The 24,838-nt window shown below is 43.2% G+C and overlaps 1 protein-coding gene across 4 annotated transcripts in view; it reads left to right on the forward strand.

The window, feature by feature from the left end:
- ADGRL1 (adhesion G protein-coupled receptor L1) overlaps positions 1-24,838 on the forward strand; it is a 202,479-nt gene that overhangs the window by 99,204 nt on the left and 78,437 nt on the right. For all 4 annotated transcript variants that reach the window (XM_089532947.1, XM_089532956.1, XM_089532976.1 and 1 more), the window contains exon 2: positions 20,383-20,528. In XM_089532947.1, the coding sequence (XP_089389073.1) occupies positions 20,459-20,528 (70 nt within the window). In that variant the 5' untranslated portion in view covers positions 20,383-20,458. The remainder of the gene's footprint in view (positions 1-20,382; positions 20,529-24,838) is intronic.

Raw genomic sequence — 24,838 nt, forward strand, 5'->3', positions numbered from 1 at the left:
ACCTAGAGCTGGATACATTATAGGACTCCTGGTTCCTGCACTTCATTTGCTGTACATCTTAAATTATAAGCCCTAGGATATGGGGTGGGTGGGAAAACATATGGCTTGCTGATCCTTAAGTAAGCATTTAATAAGTTCTGATTTAGCATCTCTGCCTCTGAAACAGTATTCTCAGGTTCCATTTAATGGTGAACACCTCAGTTTGAATTTCAGGCCCATTGCCCTGGCCACTAGGGTAGTGTACTGGTGAGAGAACTAGCCATACAGGAGATCAGGGCTTCTTATTAAGGGGAGCATTATTCACCAAATTATATAGAAAAGCATGTGTTGAGCAAAGTTTGTGCAACTTGGAGTCTTACGGTACTTTATGTGTGTGTATGGTGGAGGGAGCTTAATTTCAATGTTACCTCAGTACTCTTGAAGGTAATACATGCTGTGCTGGCTGAGGGTTAATAGAAAATGTTGCTTACTAATCATGATGTCATTGTTTGAATATTGGACTGAGACCATGGTTTGAATCAGCCATGGAAATCAACTGGGGGACCTTGGGCAAGTCAGAGGAAGCCAATGGCAAAACCCCAATGGACAAATCTTGCCATGAAAACCATGTGTTAGGCTTGTCTTAGGGTTGCCATATGTCAGAATAACTTGAAGGCATGCACCACCAGCAGCAAAATTGCCAGTTTGTTGAAGGATTTGCCAGTGAGTATCAATATTGATTTCATTATTTTGTATGCTAGTTATATATTAATTATAAAGGAAACAACCACACTTGGGACCCTTTCACACTACACAGTAATAATGCTATGATTTCACTTAAACTGGCATGGCTGTAACCTATGGAATCCTAGAGAGGGGAATTTAGTGTGGCGTAGTGGTTTGAGTGTTGGACTATGATTCTGGAGACCAGAATCTTTGTGGAGCCATGAAACCCACTAGGTGACCTTGGGCAAGTCACACTCTCAGCCTGAGGATGGCAGTGGTAAACTCCCTCTGAAGAAGTATGCCAAGAAAACTCTGTGATATATTCACCTTAGGGTCGCCATAAGTTGAAAACAACTTGACGGTACACAACAACAACATTTAGAATTCTCAGCCAGAAAGCTTCATTGGTACCTCACCAAACTACAAGACCTAGGATTCCACGATGTGGAATATGGTGCTGTAATTGCATAGTATGAAATGGACCCTAAAACTTTATCTTTAGATTGTGTCTGCACAAGCTATGCCCAGTTGCAGCCTTTTGATTTGTGGGATAACTCTTTGGGGTCAACTATACAGGTCCACCAGCAGTAACCGTGGCAGTGGGAGAATTCTTGAGTTATATTTTCTTATATTTTCTTTCTGAGTTCAAAGTACCATGGCTCTGGGGTTTTCCTCCAATATATTAGTCAATCATACATGATCTGCCCTGCCTGCCTTTTTGACTCCCTCAATGTGTCGGTTGCTGGAAGTATAGAAATTGTGTGGCTTTTAACGGCCATATTTATCAAACAGTAAAATTGAATTGTTGTTGGTTTTTTAAAAGTCACAAAAGGTACATGAGGAATGATTTTGGGCATGTCACATGCTCTCAGCCTGAGGGGAGGGCAATTGCAAACCTTATCTGAATAAATCTTTTTTTTAAAAAACACCATGATAGCTTCACCTTGGGGATGCCATAAGTTGGATTTAAAGGCACGCAACACACACATGCAACAAAGTGCAGAGAGGATTGTGTTGTAGGGAAAACAAGAAAGACAGTGCAATAGGGATGGGTGAGAGACCTGTAATGTGGGAGAGAAAAGAAGAGAGAGATGTTAACATTAATAAATGATCTGGAATCACAGGTGAGCAGTGAAATAGTTGTGCTGGTGGAATATTTCAAATTGTTCAGGATTATAATATCCTGAGTAAAATAAAAGGATGTTTCTTAACTGGGTTGATGGACAATAAAATCAATTATAAAATTCCAAATATTACATGTAAAGTAATGCATAATGAGGCAGAAAATAATAATAATAATAATAATAATAATAATAATAATAATAAATCCAAACCTGATCCATGTTTATACATGAGGTTTTAAACTATGACTCTTCAGGAAAGGGGTACAACATGGGTGTAAAAGGCAAATTTCATATCAGATATTACAAGGAAAGGAACTGAAGATAAAACATTAGGTGTTATAATGCCACAAATAATACGGCCAAATTTGAATGCCACGTGCAGTTCTGGTCATTCATGTCAAAAAGGATAACTGAACTGAAACTGATAACTGAAAAATTACTGAAGTGAGCATGAATGAACTATTGTAGAATGAACTACTGTATGTCTTAAGTGTGTGTGTGTGTGTGTGTGTGTGTGTGTGTGTGTGTAGTTTATGGGAAATGGAAGTGAATGCCTTATGAAGACCTGCTTAAGAGTTTGTAAAATTATGGAAACAAATAGAACTTGAGAATCTGCTAATGAAATTGATTGGTAGGTGTTTGAAACAGATAAAAGGAAGTCTTTTCTCACACAATTCATAACTGTGAAGTTCATTGTTGGAAGACGTGATGATGACCGCTGGTTTAAATGAGATTAAAAGGAGATTAGATTAATTAATGAATGTTGGTATCTTAATGAAGCTTTGACATATAAACAGGTATTGGATAGGACCTTTTCTTCTTATCCAGCCATCTTTTGTACTGTTGAGGCAGAATGCAGAGATCTCTGGAGAAGGGAGAAATAAGACTAAATGTAACTGAGAGGTGGAGACAGAGTGAGAGCATGCTCTGGGATGCAGAGGGAGAAGAGAGATCACTATGGGGTAGAAAAAGAAAGGGACAACGGAGACAGGAATGCAAAGAGAAAGAAAGACTGGGGTCCTATTCACACTAGCATTTTTGTGCTGGGTAGATCTGGACAGATTCATTGATGCAATACCGAATCTGACTTGAATAGAAGTTCACACTACATTTACGCCGATGAAATGTCTCTGGTGCAATTTAACCCTGTCAAAGTTCATACTGACCAAAGTACTGATTAAAAATGGGGTCTCCTTATCAATCATTTTCGGGGGGTTTTCCACCTGTCCATCAAATGATGCATATCTACATCATTCCACTTCCACCAATCATAGTTTGCCTTAGTTGGGGTAGGACAGGATGGCCTAGAGAAGGAAGAATTAAGGCGATCCACTCAGCTCCTTTGCAGAATTATATCTGGCTTCTTTCCTCCTCCCCACTTTCACCTCAGTTTGGTGACAAAAGAGCCCAGCTCGGCCCTCGAACCTCACAGGGTGACCTTAGGCAAGTCACACTCTCTCAGCCTCAGAAGGCGACCATGTAGCAAATGCAAAGGAGGCATCACCAAAGAACAAGGTGGGGGGGGGGCAGAGGCAGGTAAAAAGGGGAGTCAGTGCAGCCAAGCACTGGCTTGACCTCCACCAAAGGGGGGTGTATTCCCTCCTCACACACACACACACACACGGACGAATGAATAATAAAAGAACAGAAAAGTTCTTCTTCGTGGTCTCTGCGAAGCACACAAATGTGTTATTCTGTGCCTGCGCAGCAATTTCAGATCCCACTGGAATCGCTAGGGAAGACTTTTTGGCGGTAGCTTCACCCACCCTCTATATAGGCAGGCTGTCTTCTCGCCCTTTCTCAGTTCCTTATGTCCGCCACGTGAGCAGCTTAGGAACCTCACTTAGAATCACTCTTTCCTTAGCTTCCACTTTCATTTCCTGTGTTTACTCTGACTTCGTTGGACTCTTACTACTTTTTCAATTGTAATTTGAACTTGGTTTTGGACTCTGATTAACGGTAACACTCGGACTTCTTGACAATTCTCTTTCTTCGTCCCTTGGCTTTGGTCTAAAGATGTCTGCACACTCTTTTAAAAAGTGCACTGAATGTGGGACAAATATCCCGGCACTTGATGGACACTCTTGTGCCTCCTGGGCGAGGGCCACGTCCCTGTTTCCTGCCCTCACTGCATGACCTTCACTCCGCAGGACAGGAAGAATAGAGAGATATGCCTTAGATCCATGCTGTACGTGCAAATCTTGAAGCCTCCCTCCACCTCTGGAGCCTCTGCCAAGGCTGCGGCTGCCAAAGACAAGCTCCCATCTCTGGCTTCAGGGGTCCCTGCTGAGGGCATTACCCCTTTGTCTCCTCCGAGGGTTCCTGCCAAGGCTACTGCTGCCAAGGGCAAACCATCTTCGAAAGTTTCTGGGTCACCAACCCAGAAAAACGGAGGTCTACGGACCAGGATGTAGCTGGCCACCCATCCTCTCCAAAGAGGAAAAAGTCCTCAGACTCCAAACCAGAGAAGAAAAAACACAAGTCTCGGGACAAGTCCAAGGACTCATCCCATCACTCCGGAAAGAAGTCCCGTCCCTGTCCGGACTCCGACTCCGACCGCCGGTCCTGTACCGATGCTCCCCCCAGCCTGCTGACACTGAACTGGGCTCGGTACCGTGCACCCAACCAGCGCCTCAACCTCAGATGTCTCCTCGTCCCGACTCCCGGTTCCAACCAGACACTTTTCTGCATTCCTTGTCTGAACCCTACCAACTCTCGGAGGGTGAAGAGAAACCTTCTCCTTTCACCCAGATGGTGATACCAGACCAATTCTCCCAGACTTCGGTGGTCGTTTGTTTCGAGGATGTACAGGACTATTATGCATCCTCTGTCCTTGCTGAACCCCCCCCCCCCCCCCGACGGGATGTTGTTTTTGATCAAGCCATAGGCACTTATTTTTTGCCTCCTGATCCTTCTGAAGTCCACAGAGGCTGTTTTGTTTCAACCTTTCAACCTGTTGAACCTCTCTTGTCTCCTCCAAGCTCATCTGCCACATCCATTCCACTTTGATCTCACCTTTCCTCGGCTTCCCGAGTGGAACCAGTCTGACCAATACAGTCGGCTTCTGATGTCTCCCTGCAAGTGCACCCCTCATTCCCGGTTCCAATAATCACTCAGGCCCTCTTGGCTCGCACCAGGACCAGGTCAACTTCCGCTGAATCCACAGACCACTCCGTCTCCGACTATGCTCCAGCTCAACAGTCGCAGGCTCTCACCTTTCTCGAGGGCCCCTCTCCTTCAGATGACATTTTTTTCTTTTTCGGAACAAATGATCCAGATGGGCAAAGCCCTAAACATTGAAGTCCTCCATGCAGACTCTCAACCTCTTGATCCCATTGATGAGAGGGTTCGGGACAAGGTCCCAACTTGGACCTCTATTGCATTCCTACCATCAATGTCCAGGATTGCAAAGAGTTCTTGGCCCACTTTGTCCATGGCCCAACCTTCCACCAAGAAACTTGACAATCTCTACTGTTTTACACCCTCGGAAGAGATTTGGCTCTTTGAACATCCTTGCCCAAATTCGGCAATTGTGAAAACCTCGCAGATTCACTCGGCCCTGAAGACAGCTTTGACCCCTAACAACAAAGAGGGTCATAAGCTTGACACCATGGCACGGAAATCCTATGCTTCTGTGGTCCTGGACCTCAAAATCCAGAACTACTCAGCGTGTATGGCTGCCTACTAACAGCAGCTTTGGGGAAAAGCTCTTCCCTTGTATGAAGACCTCCCTGAAGACAAGAAACAGACAGAAGCTCATGCACTGGCCTCGCACCAGATCTCAGTGGCCCGACACTTGGCTGACTGCACTTCCAGACAACTCTCTCATGCCCTGGCCCTCCGGCGCCACACCTGGCTAAGGTCTTTGGACCTAACGCCTCAAGCCAAACAGGCCATCGAAGAGCTCCCCTTTGACGCCACATGACTGTTTCATAAGGGGACTGATGAGAAGCTGGACTTCAAAAACAAAATGAAGAACACAGCCCTTAAATACAGTATGTCTTCTTCCTCCACTTCTCGCCCTCCTTTCTCTCAATGCCATTCAAGATGGCAAAGACCCCCCAACCAGGGCAGATCCAACGAGTATTCAGACTACCAACAGCAGTGCTTCCCTCCCCAACAACAGGGGAAACGCCAGCAAAAACAAAAATACAAGCAACCCTTCCATAGGAAGGATGCAGAACAAGGCAAGCGCCACTTCTGAAGCTTCCCAGTGCACTCTGTTCTGTCAACTCCCTTTGGGGATCACCTGGCCCACTTCCACCATTCTTGGGCCTCCATAACATCCGACTCTTGGGTGCTTTCCATCGTCTGTAGGGGTTATGCCCTGGAGCTACAATCCTCTCCCCCAAGGGGCATCATTCTCACCACTCCCTCCTCAGACACTCTTCTCAACGAAGTGCGCTCTTTGCTTCAAAAAGGGGCCATCGAGCACGTCCCTTCATCCTGGACCCGACATTGCCTTTTCTCCAGGTACTTCATTGTCTCAAAAGCCATAGGCGGCCTCCGTTCCATCCTGGACTCGCATTTTCTCAACTCTTTCATTACCTATAAGCGTTTCCGCATGGTAACCTTGGCCTCCGTCTTGCCTCTCCTGCAGGAGTCACACTGGTTCACCACCTTGGATCTTTGGGATGCTTATTTCCACATCAGCATCCAAGAGGACCGCCGAGACCTCCTCGCCTTCTCTGTCAGCCTCAACTATTTTTGGTACCGAGTACTGCCTTTTGGACTTTCCATTGCACCAAGAGTCTTCACAAAGTGCATGGCGGTCGTAGCTGCTTACCAACAAAACATCATTGTCTTTCCTTACCTCAACGATTGGTTGTTCGTGGCCCCCGTCCAGACAGATGCTCATCTCCCATCTCGAGTCAGCACTCTCTCTCCTTCACCACTTGGGACTCATGATCAACAGAGAGAAGTTCACCTTCTGCCCAAACCAGCGGATGCGCGTCATAGGGGCCACCTTGGACTCCACCACCTGCAGAGCATACCTTCCTCAGGACAGGTTCCTCAACCTCAGGTCTGCAATTTGTCGCTGCCTTGCTTTCTGGCGCATCACTGCACGAACAGCTCAGGTCACTCTTGGCCATATGGCATCCACAACATATGTCACGCCATGGGCCTGCCTCTGCATGTGTCCGTTCCAGTCATGGCTCCTCTCAGTCTTCAACCCTACCTTCGACGATCCACGGAAATAGATCACCATTCCAAGGGCTGTTGCCCACTCTCTCCGCTGGTGGCTCAACCCACACAACATCTTGGTGGGCATTCCCTTTGTGCCTCCACAACCACAGACCACTGATGCCTCAAACACAGGCTGGGGAGCCCATTTCGACAATCTCTTTGTCCACGGGAGATGGTCCCTCAGGGAACGCCAACTCCACATCAACGCTCTCGAGATGTTAGCAATACAGAAGGCACTGAAGGCCTTTGAACCCTCCCTGCGAAACCAGGTCGTCCTCCTCCTCATGAACAACATGACTGTGATGTATTACATCAACAAGCAGGGCAGTACCAGGTCAGCCACTCTTTTTGCCCTCACCCTTCAAATTTGGAACTGGTGCATCTGAAAGCGGATCACCTTACAAGCCATACACCTGTCTGGGGAGGAGAACGAGCTTGCAGACAAGCTGAACAGGACTCCAGACTCTTGTCACGAGTGGCAACTGAATCTTCAGGTTGCCCTCCGCCTCTTCTCTCTGTGGGGAATACTGGACGTCGACCTTTTTGCCTCTCATCTCAACACTCACTGTGACCACTTCTGTTCCAGGATCCCTTCACCTTGGTTCCGAGGGGATGCTTTCCTCTTCCAGTGGTCCGGCAAAAGGTTCTACGCCTTCCCCCCCATTTCCTCTGATCACCAGAGTGGTAGCAAAGCTACACACAGACAGATTGGACGCGATCCTGATCACCCCTTGGTGGCCAAGACAGCCGTGGCTCACCCCCCTCTTTCATCTCTTCAACAACCCAGTCTGGCCTCTGCTGCTATGTCCCGATCTCCTGACCCTTCATGACGGTCAGGTTCACCAACCCGACGTGGTCACTCTCCATCTCGTGCCGTGGAGGATTTGGCCTTGACTCAGCTCTTGGTACTGGTCCGAGAGATCATCCTGGCTTCTCGAAAGCCGTCCACCCAGTGCTCCTACACCTTTAAGTGGGCTAAATTTTTGACTTTTCTGTCCTCAACGGGACTCAGCTCTTCAGAAGTTAATTTCTCTGTTGTTTTGGACTTCCTCCACTACCTCTCAGCATCTGGACTCTCCATTTCGTCCTTAAAATGCTACTTCGCGACTATTTGTGTCCGCTACCAATTCTCCGTCCGCCCATCTTTCTTCACCAACCTATTTGTGAAGAAATTCTTCAGCGGCCTTGCCAACCTGAGACCACCGGCAGTGATCCCTATCCCCGCTTGGGACCTCCAGCTCATCTTGGCAGCACTCGCTACCTCACCCTTTGAACCTCTGGCTTCCTGTGACCTCAGGCTCCTCACCTGGAAGACATCCTTCTTGGTAGCCATCACCTCAGCACGCCGGGCCAGTGAACTTTGTGTCTTCCTTACGGACTCGCCATACCTGAAATTTTTTAATGACAAGGTTGTCCTCCGCCTGGACATTTCCTTTCTACCAAAGGTCATGTCCACCTTTCATCTCAGTCAAGACATCATTCTCCCAACACTAGCCCCGAACACAACCACCGACACCGAGCTCAGGCTCCACTCCGTAGATGTCCTCTTGTTGTTCCCCCAGACTCTTTGTCTGCTATTCCAATTCCAAAATGGGGCTTCCAGTCACACCTCAATGTTTCTTCAAATGGGTGACTTCCACAATCCTCCTCTCCTATGAGATTTTTGGGAAGACTCCACCTGCTCAAATTCAAGCCCATTCCACCAGGGTGGTAGCTTCATCTTCAGCCTTCCTCTCTGGAATTCCCTTGGTGGACATTTGCAAGGCTGCGGTGTGGTCACAACCTCTGACCTTTATCAAGCACTACAGAATTGATACCAGACACCGACGTGAAGCAGCCTTTGGCAGAGCTGTTCGCCTTTCCGGAATGCACTAAGGTTAGTTGGCACTTGCCAGACATGACACTCACACTGTTTCTGGTTTAATAATTGTTTATTGCCAGGACACTCCCTCCTCCACAATGGGAGAAGCTTGCCAGTCTAACCCATTTATGTACATCGCAGAGACCACAAAGAAGAAAGACAGGTTGCTTACCTGTAACTGTAGTTCTTCAAGTGGTCATCTGTTAATCCACACAAATCCTGCCCATCTTCCCCTCTGTCGTGTCCTTCTCTCTTCCTTGTCTGCTCTTATGGTGGACCTTTTGGAACTGAGAAAGGGTGGGAAGACATCCTGCCTATATAGAGGGTGGGCAGAGATACAGTCAAAAAGTCTTCCCTAGAGATTCCAGTAGGATTTGAAATTGCTGCACAGGCGCAGAATAACCGATTTGCGTGGATTCGCAAATGACCAGTCGAAGAACAACAGTTACAGGTAAGCAACCTGTCCTTACTGAGAGGGAGGGGGGAAACTGATTGGAAGTTCTCCTTTTCCTGGGCCCCAGCCTTCTCCTTTTTTGAACAGGTCTTAGGAAGTGTGGGTTTATATTTTTATAGGAGGGTTTTGAGCGTTGGTTTGGTCCTGTCCTCCAGTTTTCCTGGGGTGTCCTCTGTTTTTGCAGCACCTTGTCCTCCTCTATGTTTAGAGGACATCTGGTCACCCTGATTTTGCAGCCCCCTCAGAGAGAAGCTAGGAGCATGAGCACCTTTCCTCTAGACTTGAGCCTCCTTCCTCAGATGCATGAATGTGTTATCCAGGGTGACCAGACTTCATCCTCTTTTTCTAGGACCTGTCCTCCCCTTTTTCAACCTTCTTGTCCAGGAGGCATTTCAACCTTCTGTTCAAGAGGAAATTCCAAAAGGTCCTCCCTTTTAAGCAGGACCAAGAAGCATTTCTGAGTGTTTTAAGCTTTGATGTGGTCATGTCCCCCATTTTTCATGAGTATACTACATTTTGTGGTGTCTTGTCCTCCTTTGTGGCAGGGACATCTGATCACCCTGATTTTACAGGGTGATCACATCAGAGAAAAACCTTTCTCTTCTGGCAGGCCTTCCCTGATTGATAATGTCCAGAACCAACTGAATCCCCCTCCTTTTATTATTTTTCTTATTTGTGGTTTGTTTATTAATTTTGTCATATTGTTATGTATTTTTCACCATTTTTATTGTTTAATTTTATACTTGGGAGGGAGGGTTGGGCCGGGGTCTTGTGGAGCTCATTGTTTTTATTGTTGTATATTATATAAACTTTGCTATTACTCACCTCGATCCTCAATACGGAAGAGGCAGGATATAAATAAATATTTATTATTATTATTATTATTATTATTATTATTATTATTATTACAGCACCTTGGAAAATAAGAAAATCAGTATGCAAAGGGATCTGGCACAGGGTGACCAGAGGTCCTCTTTTTCCAGGACCTGTCCTCTCTTTCAACCTGCAGTCCAGGAGTAAATTGCAAAATTCCCTTCCTTTTGGAAGCATGAATTTATATTTATAAGATTATTGTAAGCTCAGGGTGACCAGATGTCCTCTTTCCAGGACATGTCCTCCATTTGGCACCCCCCCCCCCCCAAAGTAACTTGCCAAGAAAACTCCAGGATAGGGTCATCATGAGTCAGAAATGACTTGAAAGCACATGACAACAACAGCAACAACAGAAGAGCAAGTCATAACCCACTCTTTTGGGAGTTGGGGTTGGTTTTTCTAAAAAGTTCAGGTGGAGGTGTAAAGAAAGATAGCTTTCACACTAGGGCCATAGAGTTGCCATAAGGAAGCTGTTGGCTGTAATAAATGTAATGTAAGGAAGCTCCTGCACAGAAGTGCCTTTCAGAGAGACAAATCACCCTGCATTGAAGCCACATAAACGCAAAGGTTTGCACTTTCTGTAAAAAAAAAATTGTTTTAAATTCCCAGAAGAATATCTCCCCCCCCCCCCCCCGGGGGCTTTGGCAATGTCTGGACATCTGGCAATGGCATTGTTGGGGACAAAGAGCAGGATAGAAGGAAACAGCTGAGTGGTTGTTTAAAGGGCTAGGCTAGAGCACAAAAATGGTGCTTACCATCCAGCCTGAGAGAAGGGATAGGCATGTTCCGCCCCTCTGCCCATTAATCCTTCCCTTAAAAATGACCCAGGCAGGATTGGGGGTAGGTTCACATTGGCAGCACCCTGATAAAACCCATTTTTTTTCTTCAAAAGACATGGGAGAAAACTCAATATCGGAAAACTCACTATGAGGGGGATTTGCCCTGGGTCCATCCCTATTCGGGTGTGCAAAACCTGACACTAGTGTGAACTACCCACTTTTAAAACGACTTGCAAACCAGTTTATAAGATAGTGTGAATGACCCCTGGGTGTGCTACAGGATCCAGAGGAGACTGAGCCAGAGAGAGAGAGAAGAAGGCTTAAAAGTCCCTGCGGTAAAAATGTAACAAAAACAGAGTAGGTATTTTTTATTTCCCCCCCACTAAATACAAGTAGAATTGCCAATTATAAATTCTCAGTAATCATATCAGCTAGGGCAGAGTTTCTCGGGCTGTTGGATGTGGGGGACCAGCAGTTATCCCCCCCCCCCCCCGCTATGCAAGGGCTTGGCACCATATTTGTGCACATTGACTAAAGCTGTTTCTTTCTTTTCCTGAAAATGCATCAGGGACTGGCAGCCAATAGTTCATGAACTGGTTCTGGTTCCACTTTTCAGTAGCAGAGGGTTACAGGATTCTGGGAGTTGTAGTCCAAAGAAGTAGCTTTCTAAAGGTCTGATAAAAATAACAAAAAATAAAAATAAAATGGAAAATATGCTGGGGTGTAGCTTTGTTGGCTATATAACAAATACAAACAAAAACCCATCAGTGATACCTTTATTAGCCAACCAAAATGCACAATATACCTATTGCAAGCTTTTGAAGCTCAATGGGCTTCTTCAGCTGGCAAGATGTTACAAACCTAACCGGGTGGGGGGGACAACAATTGGAGATGTTAGTCCAGTGATGGTGAACCTTTTAGAGGCTGAGTGCCCAAACTGCAACCCAAAACCCACTTATTTATCACAAAGTGTTGTGTCCCTCTGGCTTTCTGGTAACAAACTCTGGCAAACTCTGTGCTGGGTCAACGGCACATGTGCCCACAGAGAGGGCTCTGAGTACCACCTCTGGCACACGTACTATAGGTTCACCACCACTGTGTTAGTCAGATACCTGCATGTTGTTTCTGTCCTTAGTAATGATGCTATGCTGGGGAGGCTGTCTTTTGCAGGCAGGCTCCTCCTCCTTCTGGCCATGCGGCAATAGGGAGATTTTTAAAGTCCAGGAAATTTAAAGTCCATTTGCATCAACATTGCAATTTTTGAAATGGTTACTGAAATGGAACCCTTTTGAACTAATAAAAATTTAAAAAGTAATCCTCACATATCAGTGCTTGTGATGCTGTCTGACAAGATCAAGTAATTTAGCTCTGTCTGTGTGTAGTGTAGTAAAATTACATTGATTAGGATACAGTTTTAATATGCAAATTTATCTGTTAGAGATACTGACTTATGTTATACTATAACATACATGGAAATCCAGCATCTCGGATCATAATGGGAAAGACTGTGATTGTGACTCAGTCTACAATTCAACTGCCAGCTTTAGTAGGCTATCCTCTCTTATGCCTTGTCTTGTCTTGCAAATGAACAGGGACTGTTTCTACACTCTTATAAACTATTTATAAACTATACTGCCTTATAAACCTATACACATTGCTGTCCTCTTGTACCTGGGATGATTTTTCTTGTTGCAGGGGACAACAGTATTCTTGTGCATTTTCTAAATCGTTGTATCCTTTATTTGATAAACCACTGTATCCTTGAAGTCAGAGATCAAATTCTAAGTAAGTAAACAGTTGCCTGTACCAATTTTGGTTTGTTTTTTTTAAATAATCCTGATTTTTTTAAAAAAAACTTTTTAAAAATTGTGATGCCAAAATGATATAAGGCTATCCAGGTGGAGTATCCCTTGTCTAGAATTCCAAAATCTGAAATACTCCAAAATTATCCACATGGGTTGTTGAGATAGTAACCCCTTTGCTTTCTGATGATTCAGTGTGTACAAACTTTGTTTCATGCACAAAATTATTTAAAATATTATATGTAAAATTACCTTCTGAATATTTGTATAAGGTGTATACAGAACATAAATGAATTTCATGTTTAGACTTGAGTCCCATCTCAAGATCTCTCTCTCTCTCTCTCTCTCTCTCTATATATATATATATATATATATATACACACACGCTAATATTCCAAAATCTGGAAAAATTCAAAACACTTCTAGTCTCAAGCATTTCAGATAAGGGAGACTCAACCTGTATCACTTTAATACTGTAACTCTAAAAATAAGGAGACAAAATAGACTTGAGTCTGGTAATTGCTAAATCCCCCTGTCCAGCGTACATTATTTATATTTTTAGTTTGTATTTTTGAGCAGCATTTTGTATAGTCATATAATTAATATAAGGCTATGCCACTTTAGCACTGCAATCCCACCGCCCCAAAGGTGGGGAGACATTCAGTCTGGTAACCAGAAATGCAGTGAGGAAGATCAACAGGATCAGCTTGGCAGGAAATCTTCATGGTGAATGTCATACCCGCATTTGAAAAGTAAGCCCAAACAGACAGGCCAAAAAAGCTGGCTTCCGCATGGCTTGGGGGGCATGGTGATTAGATGACAAATGCTCCCAAGATGTGCCAAAGCTGCAGAAATGTGGCCCAAAAAGGAGTGGGTTGTTTTCCTGCTCAAATTTGGGCCCACGGCAGAGGGCACCCTCAGCAATGTGGCATGTGGTTGCTGCAGTCCTAATGCATCTTGGGCAGGGGCGGTTCAAGACATCCCTTCGTGCCCCTGTAGTCATGTTTGTTACAGCCCAAAATGTAGTGGGAAAAACAGGACAAAAGCTAAACAAATGTGACATATACCATGGCCTCTGTCAGAAAGTCTCAGGATTTGGGGGGGGGGGGGGGGGCTGGGCTCTGCAGCAGGTATAAAAAGTTGGTGAGTACTAGGAATTGCCACAAAAAAGGAATGGGTTAGAAAGAACATTCTGTGAGTATTAAAATCCCACTAAATATAACTTCAGTTCCCACCAGATCCTGAGGCCTTTGGCCATTCTGGAGGAGCCTTAATTTGTGCCATAAGGAAAAAGACCAGTAAAATTTATAAACCCTTTGTCTTTAATGAAGAGGGTCATAAACACAACTTTGGCTGCATTTTGGCCATGTTTAATACATGTTTCATCTCCAAGTGGAATATAGTTTATAAGAGCATTCAGTTCTGTCAAATAGCTCAGAAGCTTGGAGAATGTTGAGTCATTTTTGAACCCTTGTGTGAGGACCTGAATATTGCAAATTCATAGATTTTTTTTTTTAGAGGTAGATTGGTGCTTCAAATTCTACAGGAAAGGCTTTCTTGAAATAATGTAACAAATAGAGGATTTAATCCTTCACAAAATCCATAGGATTGAATGGCAATCTAAATTGATCAAAGCTCAGATCAGGGTGCTAGTACGATTTGGGAATTATCTGGAAAAAACAGCCTTTACTGAGTTTCAGCAGTCATTTTGGAAAGGGCAAAATCACTTGACAAAAGCAGTACAAAAGAGTTCAGTAAAAAATCAGTCCAGTTGTTCTAAAAACACTCTGAACCAAAAAGGCCCACACTTTGAGACAGCACGCATAAGATGTTGAAAGATTCAGAACAGAATGGGAGGAGGTGGGAGGAATGCTCGACTAGACAAACACAATGCTGGAGATGTTCTAAGACTGGGGACTTGCTGCCATGTATCATATGCACCTAGATGATGTATGAAGCGACCACACTAGCAGAGAGCAACTTTTTCCTAGGTCCTTGTTTTGTGAAGATACTGGTCCTCCATAGAGAATAAATTGGACAATGTGTGGACAGCCATTAATTTCAGAGCAGACTGATGATGTAGTACCATTGTGTCCATGGACTTTGCCACCCCCTATTTTTTTTGTTTGCTTGTTTGTTTGTTTGTTTTCTTTTATATTTTTGCTCAGGATAAGAGACAGATCTGTATTATAGTTTGCCCTTATGTTGTCAGAAATGTTGGCTTTAAAAATGATGCCTTGTCCCAGAAACCTGGACATAATTTGATCCTTACAACTTCTACCACTTTCTAATTCATTCACTTTGTATTATCCATTTCACAAATGAATCTGAATTGCACATCTCATGTTTATAACATCTGGGCTAATTTCTGGATTTTTCTGTTTCTTTCCCATATGCTCTGCTTTCTTGTACTGTCTAGTCTGATTATGCGTTCTGGAGAACTCTGAAGTTTACAAACTCTTTTGTGTTGTTTCATCCTAATAAAGATATTGTGCAGCTGGATTTGGAATTATTTGGGGGGAATCTGACAAAGAATTCCAGGATACTATCAGGTATTTTTCACAGCCCAGCAAGTATCCTGCATTGTCAACCAGTGCTTCACCATACAAATAAACTACAAAGAGCACCAGTTTATATATTTATATGTGATACGAGACCCTAATTTGGATATTGTATTGTGCAATGGAGTAGTTGCTGCATGGGACTAATGAAAATTCTTGCAAAAGAAAGAGTTAGAAGAAACTGCCGTAGAAAAAGGCATCCTATCACAATTCTTTTAGGATCAAAAGCAGAGAGTGAACAAATACTCTGCATAACTAGGCTTGCCATTTCCCGCCTGGGGGCGGGACTTTCCCGGTTTGGGGCGGGTCCGCACGGTCCCGCCCCAGTTTGGCACCGCCCCCGGGATTGCCCCCGCCCCCGGGTGAGATATGGCAAGCTAAGGGAGGCTTTCCCTCGCAGCTTGGGCCAAAGCCTGCAGGGAAAGCCTCCCTGAAAGGGAGGAGTCCCTCCCTGTTTGGGCTCCGCCCCCACCAAGGGCGGAGCCCAGGCTGAGAGGGAAAGCCTCCCTGAAGGGGAGGAGTCCGTCCCCGCTTGGGCTCTGCCCCCGCCGAGGCCAGGGCTCAGGCCAAGAGGAAAGCCTCCCTGAAGGGGAGGAGTCCCCCCGCTTGGGCTCCGCCCCCGCCTAGGGCGGGGCCCAGGCCGAGAGGGAAAGCCTCCGAGGCTCCTATTCAAATGTAGGACACAAAAAATGTGTCCTACATTTGAAAATTTTGTCCTACATTTGTCCCGGTTTGGAGGTCCTGATGAATGGCAACCCTATGCATAACTCCCAATTCCTTACTCCACAAGGCAAAAATGGATCTGGAAAAGATGAGCTAACATGGCATAATTAGGAAAATAACTGATCCTGTTTTGTGGTATTTACCTGTAGTTCTGCTTGTTTAAGGAAAATGCATATTTGCATAAATCTTTAAAAGCCCTTTCAAGTTGTAGTCCAAGAAAGATATACTGTATACTGTTAACACAATAGGAGCTTTTCCCAAAAAGTATCAGAAGCCAAAATATTTTCCAAATCGGATTCCTCAAGTGTTTTTGGGAAACGCCCTTGATTACCACAGTGGCAAATTGCCAACATTTATCACTCCCTTTGAGAGATTCTGTTTTCAGTGCTTGCCATTTGGAATCACAATTTCTCTGAAGATTTTTCAAAGAAAGGTAAGAGAACTCCATAGAGACATGAAAGGAGTTTTCTTAATGGACAACCTGATACAAGATCTAATGTGATACATCATTAGCAAACAATGACAAAACATAGGCTAGTGTTTTGAATAAGATTCATAAATGAGATCCATTAATTCAAGATAAGTAAGGATATCCGACTGTCCATCTCTCATCCTCTTTCTTCCTCCCTCCTTCCTGCCCCTCACCCCAAAATGAAATAAGATAGGAAAGCAATCCTACAATAAGAAACAAAGGAGGAAAAGTGCCAACAAAAAGCTGAACACATTGACTGGTGTTTTCTGCCAATGGTGATCTATATACTTCCAAGACATTTCCACACAGACTACGCAGATTCAGTCATTAAACTTACTGCTAAAATTTACCACATTCAAATTTTGTTGACTAGGTCAGGAAGCTGTTTTTATACCTGTAAAGCCCTCCATTGTTGCAGACTGACAGTTGTAGGGTGCCACTGCCAACAAGCCCGTATAACAGTCAACACTGATTCAAGCACCTACAAACTAGAAGGAATCTATACTGCATGGTTCCAAATATACTGTATGCCAAATGCTGAGCTAGTTTAAGAGTGTTCTGTGATTTCTGTGGGCATTACGTTCCAAACCAGAAAATGCTATTCAAAGATGAGAATGCCTTGCTAATGTTTGGGCATGCCAAACATTTATAGTTTTTTATGGGTTCTATTTTCTTTCAGAATACTCTAAAATCCAGAGCTTGAGGTTACTCAATTAGCTCTTATAGTTCAAAGAGGACCCAATAGTTCTTTTTCTCGAAAATAACCAAATTGCTATTCCCTAAATAAATAAATAAATAAATAAATGTCTGATTGCTAGAAAGCATGTGGCACACACTTTCCCCATCTACCTTTGGTACTCACAGCATGGCACAAGGCAGCAACTTGAGGCAGAGCACAAATCAATATATGTGAACCGTATCCTATTCTTCTCCTGCATTTAGTGAGGCTCCCCATAACTATAAAAGTAACTAAAAGGTTACAGTTATACTATAAAAAGATTGACATTCTCTTATTACATTGCAGTTGTAATTCAGTGTAATATAATGACACCTTAATTACAGTATTGAGGAAAGAAATAATATCAGGTAACTATTTATTTGTAAGTATTTACTACCAGACTCTGTCACAGTTATGTCTGATGGAGCTCTGTCACAATCTTTGGTGACCCTGATGGACGGAAAAGATTTGGAGTGTATTAAAATTCACAAGGAGGAAAAAAAAACAGTACACATGTCCAGGGAAGTAAACAAGTGTGATATTCCAGATAAGGCAAACATCTGTCCAGTGAAAACTGGGATGGTGAAGGATTGGGTTCTGTGAGTAGGACTGCCTGATTGAAAATTGGGGATGGCTCCTCTACCCTTTATATTGTGCAGAGGCAGGAATTTCAGCAGGTTTTGCTTGTCAAGTAGGTTATAAGCAACACCTGCTAAAACTCCTTCTTCAACAGAACTATTTAAGAAACAGGAATCCTCCCCAGTTTTCACTCTGGCAACCTATATGTGAAAAATAAAGGTAAATAAAAATATATCAGTCATGTTAAGCATGGTTACTCCTCTCTGGGAGTTTCCATTGCCAGTCCCTGCTGTGGGTAAGTTTTGCGTGCTTTGTACTCTAACAGAATTTACCATAGTTGTAGAATTCAAAGACACAGTCGTGTTAGTCTGGAAAATCAGTGTGTAAAGTGATCTTGTAGCACCTTTGAGACTAACTGAAAGAGAGAAGTTGGTAACGTAAGCTTTCATAGAATTGAGTGCATCTGAGGAAGTAGACTCAAGTCTATGAAAACTCATGCTCCCAGCTTCTTTGTTTCAGTTAGTCTCAAAGGTGCTACAAGATCTCTTAACAACTTACTATAATAAATCATTTTTGTTGTTGTTCTATCCTGGTTATCTTAACAAATTTCACTGAAAGTGTTGCTGTGAAATGACTATGATGCTGCTGTTCAGATAGTGCTCTGACACTCTAGACTATCCCTTTGACCTGGCCATAGAAGAGTTGTGTTAGAACGCTTCTTCAAGTGGCTTGGATGTCTCAGCATCTGAGATACTAGTTGAATGTTCACCATTACATTTTCAAATACAACTAAAGATACATTATAAGCATCCAACATTGAGAAGGAGCTACTGTTTTTATAGTTGGCCCTCCGTTTTCCCAGGGGATCTGTTCTGGATCTCCCGCACGAAAAAGGAGTCTTGTGCATATTTAAGCCTCATAGGCTTGAATGGGGTGCACCCCTGCGCATGCGCACCATTGGAAATAGCGAAGGTTGCTCCTTTGCAGATATTTGAGGTGTTATGAGGGTTGACTGTATATTGATTATATCATTTGTTTTCCATCAAGGAGGAGGAGGTGGAGACAGTAGCTTCTGCAACCACCAGTTAGATCTGAGCTACCCCCTTTCTCATATCTCATATCTAAATGGTCTTTTCCAGTCAGTGGGTAAATGAGAATTTCTATTTCCTTTGTACAATTGAGAGAACATAAAGTGGAAATGGTTCCCATCATGCTGTGGTGTGTATGTGTGTGTGTAGACTCCAACTGTTGAAATTAAAAGGTGGTTGTGTGAGGAAGGAGAGACGTGTACCTCACCATGGGTATGTAGCACTCTGGGGCCTAACATGGTGCTCATAGCAGGGATGAAGATGAGGAAATGGAGAGAGAAAAGAGTATCTTGCACACATAGAATAGAAATCTTGTATTCTGGCCATGAATGATTTTCCAGTTCTGTTCTACAAACATGGAATTGGCAGTTCAGCCTTGTAAAAATTCCTAGCAACTGACAGCTAGCTGCTTAGTCGAATCTTCTGTAAACTGCCACCCACCACCTGTGTTGGGACTACAAATCCCATCTCTAGCTAGTGTGGCCTTTGTTGGTGTGGTAGGAGTTGAAATCCAACACTGCTCTTTCCCTTTTCGTTGCTTAGCAGGTGCATGACTGTATTTTGCCCACCCCAGTATGATATAATATGTTCTAATTAAAATCAGCTCTGCTTCTGGGTGATTTATCCCCGGAAGTAATAACTCCAGTACCAGTCAAGTTCAAACTGTTCCTTCTAGAGAAGAAGAGGGAGGTATAGCTCACTTGGCATATTGGTCCAAGACTTCGGAAATCCAAGTTCTACTCTCCTGAGCCATGAAATTCATTATGTGAGCTTTGGCCAGTCACTCTCTATCAGCCTGATCTACTTCACAGGATTAAGTCAGGAGGAGGAGACCTACTGTATAAATCAACCTCATTCATAAGTCAAAGGCAGGTTTTGGGGCCAAAATTATGGATTTTTATATGACCCGTGAATAAGTAGAGGGTAAAATCTTGAGACATGTAACACAGAACCTAAAGGATGAAGCAAAGGAAAATAATGCCAAAGAATTTACAAAATTCCAGCAGGCGTAACTGTGCTCACACTAAAGGCTGGATAGATGAGAGAGTAGAGTCAGTGCTTCCAGGACAGATTATGCTCTCATCTTTCACCATGTGATGGTTCCTTTTTTAAATAAGAGGTAAAGTATAGTACCTACATTGACCCATGGATAAGTTGATTCAGGATAATTTTTTTGACAAAAATTTCTAGACTTATACATGAGTATATACTGTACCGTATGTATACCACATGAAGCTCATTGGAAGAAAAGTGTGCTATTAACAAGCAAACAAAGAGATAGAAAGGAGTATAGTTCCTTGCAAGCCTTTGACACATAAGGGTGTGTCAATCTGGAGGGTGCCATAAGGAAAGAGAATATAATATTTTCTGGGGGCAAAATAAGGGTGGAGGGCAAAACCTAGCACAGCATTGTGGTGGTCTTAACTGGACTCAAGATTTTTCTTTTCTCCACCAGGCCAGCTATTGCTTCCCACACTCTGGGATGACCAGAGTGGCTCCCAGTTGCTGACAGTTCCAGCATCACATGCAGCATGGCCCGGCTCATCCATGCCCTCTGGAGTCTCTGCATCACCACCGTCCTTGTCACCTCAGCCACACAAGGTAAGGGGAATTTGAGTGAAGCAGCCCTTGGAAAGCTATGTTATGGGCCAGTTGCCTTGTGGACAATCACATCATGAGCCTTCACTGTCACAGCATGCACTGCAAGGGTCAAGAAAAGAAACAAAGCTCTCTTTAGGTTAAAAAAAAGGAATAAATTAGTAATTTAGTGATTTCTGGAGGGGAGGAAGCATTTTATTTCTTTCAGAAATAAAATACACCACTTCTGTTATGTAAGTCAAAATATTTTCTGATTAAGGACTGGAAACATGTACATTTATTTAGAAATGTACAGTGCTTTGCAATTTGTATGTCATAAAATTGTGTTTGAGTTTAAGGCTCTTCAATAGGTAGAGGATGCTTTTGTGTAATTGTTACCCTAGGTCGAAACTGCACTGCAGAAATAATGCAGTTTGAGACCACTTTAACTGTCATGGCTCAATGCTATGGGATTCTGGGACTTGTAGTTTTGTGAGATATTTAGCCTTCCCTCCCTGTCAGAGAACTCTGGTGTCATAAAAGACTACAAATCCCAGGATTCCATAGCATTGAGCTATGGAAGTTAAAGCAGTGTCAAACAGCATTATTTCTGCAGTGCAGTTTAGACCTAGAGTAACAACAAAAAGACAGTCAGTAAGGATACAGATGTTCCCTCAGTATCCTCTTCTACCTTTTGAAGAACTTTAAACTCAAACACAATTTTGTTACATACAAATTGCAAAGCACTGTACATTTCTAAATAAAAGTACTATTGTTGCCAGTACTTAATCAGAAAATATTTTGATTTACACAGCAGAAATGATTATTAAATACTTTTCTAAAAATTTCTGCAGTGCAGATTATTTCTGCAGTGCTGATAACATACTAGTTCTTTCTCTTTCTGAATTTTGGGGATGGGACAGGATGTAAATTTAAATCAGGACTACACAAGCTCCCTTCCAACATAGCCAGTGCTGAGGAATGATAAGAATCATAACCCAGAATCATCTGCAAAGTGTCAGGCTGTGCACCCACTATCTAAATGGAGTGAGCAAAATACAGCCTGTGGTAGGCTGACCATATTTCCTTGATATAAAAACAGGACATTGGGATGGCAAAAATGGGATGGGATTATGTAATATTCCATATTCATGAAAAAGTAAGGCGATAAAAGTTTTGTTACATGAACGTATTACACTAACAATTATTCTTTAGTGACAGAACTCATACAAAAATTTAGGTAGAGGTAGAGGTGGGCAGTATTTCACCATGTTCATACTAGGAATATTTCTCATATGAAGTAATCTTACGCAGCAAATTTCGGTCTTTCAACAACTTATCATAAAACTTTTCACACTCTATGACACAGTTTTGTGTTTTTGTTTGTTTGTTTTTTGACCACCACAATTTCAAATAGGGAACTTCAAACCATTTTCGCAATGTAACAAAGCATTTTTCTTGAAGACGGGACATTTATATTAAAATTACGGGATAGTCTAGAAAAACGAAAAAAGGGTTAAAATAGTATGTGTGGTAAGCCTAGCCTGTGGGCCATATGCAGCCCCCACAGTGGTAGAAAAGATTTTGACAAAAACATTATTTAAAAGAAAGTTTGCCCACAAATGCCCTCTGGAGCATAGAGGCAATTTTGTGATTTTAGGCCCAGCAGATGCCATTTAGTAAAACAGGAAACAAACAAACAAGCTTCATTTATATACCGCTTCATACTGCCTAAGCAGTGTCTAAGCAGTTTACAACTGTAAGCTAATTTGCCCCCAACAATCTGGGTACTCATTTTAGCAACCTCGGAAGGATGCAAGCCTGAGACAAGCTTGAGCCCTTTTGCTGCTCTTGAACTCACAATCTTGTGGTTTTGAGTGAGTGGCTGCAATACAGGCATTTAACCACTGCGCCACTGGGGCTCCTCAAGAAGTGATTTCTATTCATTTTTTGTAGCTAAAAAAGTTTTGATCTGGCCTGGTGGGCTGAAAATGCCCCCCCCCCCCAGAGTGTTCAGAGGCATTTTGAAGCATTTTAATAAATTGTTTTAACTATAGAGAGTGTTGCCTTCCATTGTCTCCTGGAGGGCTAATGTTTGCCCACCATCCCAGAGTTTCCCATCCTTGATCTAAACACACACACTAAAATTAAGAGCTGTATGACCAAATAATCTGACATGGCTACACGAAGAGCCAATTTCACCTACTACATGTATTCACAGTGCAGATGATAATTTTTTGCAGAATTTATAAGCTGCTGGGTAGGCTTTCGTGGCATTACCTTTGTTTCCCATTTTCCAAGTCTGACAAGATCTCTCTGCTTCCCCTGCATATCACAGCTCCTGTTTTTCTGACAGCAATCCTCTAGATGTCACAACTTTAGGAAAGGCTTCTTTGCATTTGGGGTAAAGGGAAAAGTTTTACTTTCAGAAGAAAAAATCATGACAATTCTGTCAGTGTTTGAAATCTTGGATAGGTCAGAAAAAAAGCAAGTATACAAACAAACAAGCAAGCAAATGGTTTATTTAATTATTAAATTCATTTCCTGCCTTTTCGCTAAAATCACACTCAGTGTGTCCATGGTTTCTTATTTGACACAACATCTTTTCTTCAGCTCTTTCTCCAGTTGCTCTTATCTTTCTTTTTATATTTCCTGTTCCTTTCTGCTGTTTTTCTTTTGTCCGTTGTTCCATACAGAAACTCAACATGCCTCAGATGCATCCCCTGTGTAATTTTGTTCCATAGTTGGTTAAGTGAAGTTAAAAGCAAGAGAAAAAGTCTGATCTCTTCATTGTGTCTTTGATTTTGGCATTTCTTTATGTTTCTACTCCTGTACCTTTACTTTCAGTCTATAGTAATAACTTGTTTTACACACTTACTCATTTGTCACATACAAGGATGTTTTATAAAATTAGAGCACTTTTCTGTCTGCTTTCTGAGGAAACTTTTTAAAAGTGGTTTCAAAAACCACTTGCCTCACATGAGTGAACTTGGGAATCTTTCAGTACTGCATACATCAAGGCAAGGGTGAGCAAAGTGGAACTTCGGGGGTACATATGACCCCCCCAGGGCATTTTTGTGGGCCTCCCCCTGGGTAATTCGTGTGTGTGTGTGTGTGTGTGTGTGTGTGTGTATGGCAAAAATATTTATCTTGTTCTAGAATGCTCCAAAATGTCCACTAGGAGTTACGGGTGCATTTCTTTCTGACTGTGTGTATGAGTTCAAGTCATTTCTGATTTATGGCGACTTCCAAGGCACAGGGCTTTCACAGGTTTTCTTGGGACGTTTCTTGAGAGGGGGGTTGCCATAGTCATCCTCTGAGGCTGAGAAAGTGTAGTTTGGCCAAGGTCACCAGCTGCATTTCCATGGCAGAGCAGGGATTCAAACCCCGCTCTCCAGAGTCATAGAAGATTTTCACACCAGTGCTTACTGTGGGTTAAGTGCTGGTAAAAAGTTCCTGAAGCATGAGGGTGTGAAAGCTGGTCGTGCTTCTGAAACATCGGTGAAGTGTTCCCTCGCCATTATCGTCTTTGAATTGTTCACAGAGCAGCCATTTCCTATTAACGGGAACTTTGTGTTAATAGAAAATGGCTGCTCCACGAATGATTCAAGGACGGTAGAGGCGAGGGGATGCTTCACTGATGTTTCAGACGAGCGATCAGCTTTCGCATCTTTGCACTTTGGGAATGTGTTATCAGCGCTTAACCCACAGTAAGCACTGGTGTGAAAATCTTCATAGTCCAATGCTCAAACCACTATGCCAATTTAACCTTAAGAGATGCATGGTTTGAAACCTAAAACATAGTAGAAGTGTCCCCATACCCCTTAGAGGTGTTTGGATGTTTAAATTTCATGTATGTGTGTGTGAGAGAGAGAGGTGGGGAGGGAGAGAGAGAGAGAGTGCATATGCACCCCTCCAAGGACTCCTAGGGGGCTAATGTGACCCCCTAGCCTTTCACAGGTGTTCACTCCTGCTGTACATGATAGCCGGGATGCTGTTTACTGTTTTTCCCTTCTGGACAGATCCTTCTCATTTGGTGGGAATTTGTTCTTTCTCTGCCTGGTTCATCACTACATTTGTAAATGGAAAATAATTTTCCACCATGCTGTACAGTCAGAGGGCTGGGATCCTGCTAGCTTTCTCTCTGTTCGTGTTGGAAGGGGAGTGGGACAAGGGCAACAACAGATATAGAACTTGTTGGAAGGAGTGACTACTATCTCTGAGTGGCCCATTTTTAATCCCTGGCTTCTAAGAGGGGTATCCTCAGAGCTAAAGTGTACTTGGAGCTGCTTAGAAAATTATCTTTCCTTTGGCATGGGCAGCTTGAAAGCCAC

Source organism: Sceloporus occidentalis, unplaced genomic scaffold (assembly GCF_023333645.1).
Source record: "Sceloporus occidentalis isolate IW3139 unplaced genomic scaffold, rSceOcc1.0.p SCAF_1, whole genome shotgun sequence".
Taxonomy (NCBI): Eukaryota; Metazoa; Chordata; class Lepidosauria; order Squamata; family Phrynosomatidae; genus Sceloporus; species Sceloporus occidentalis.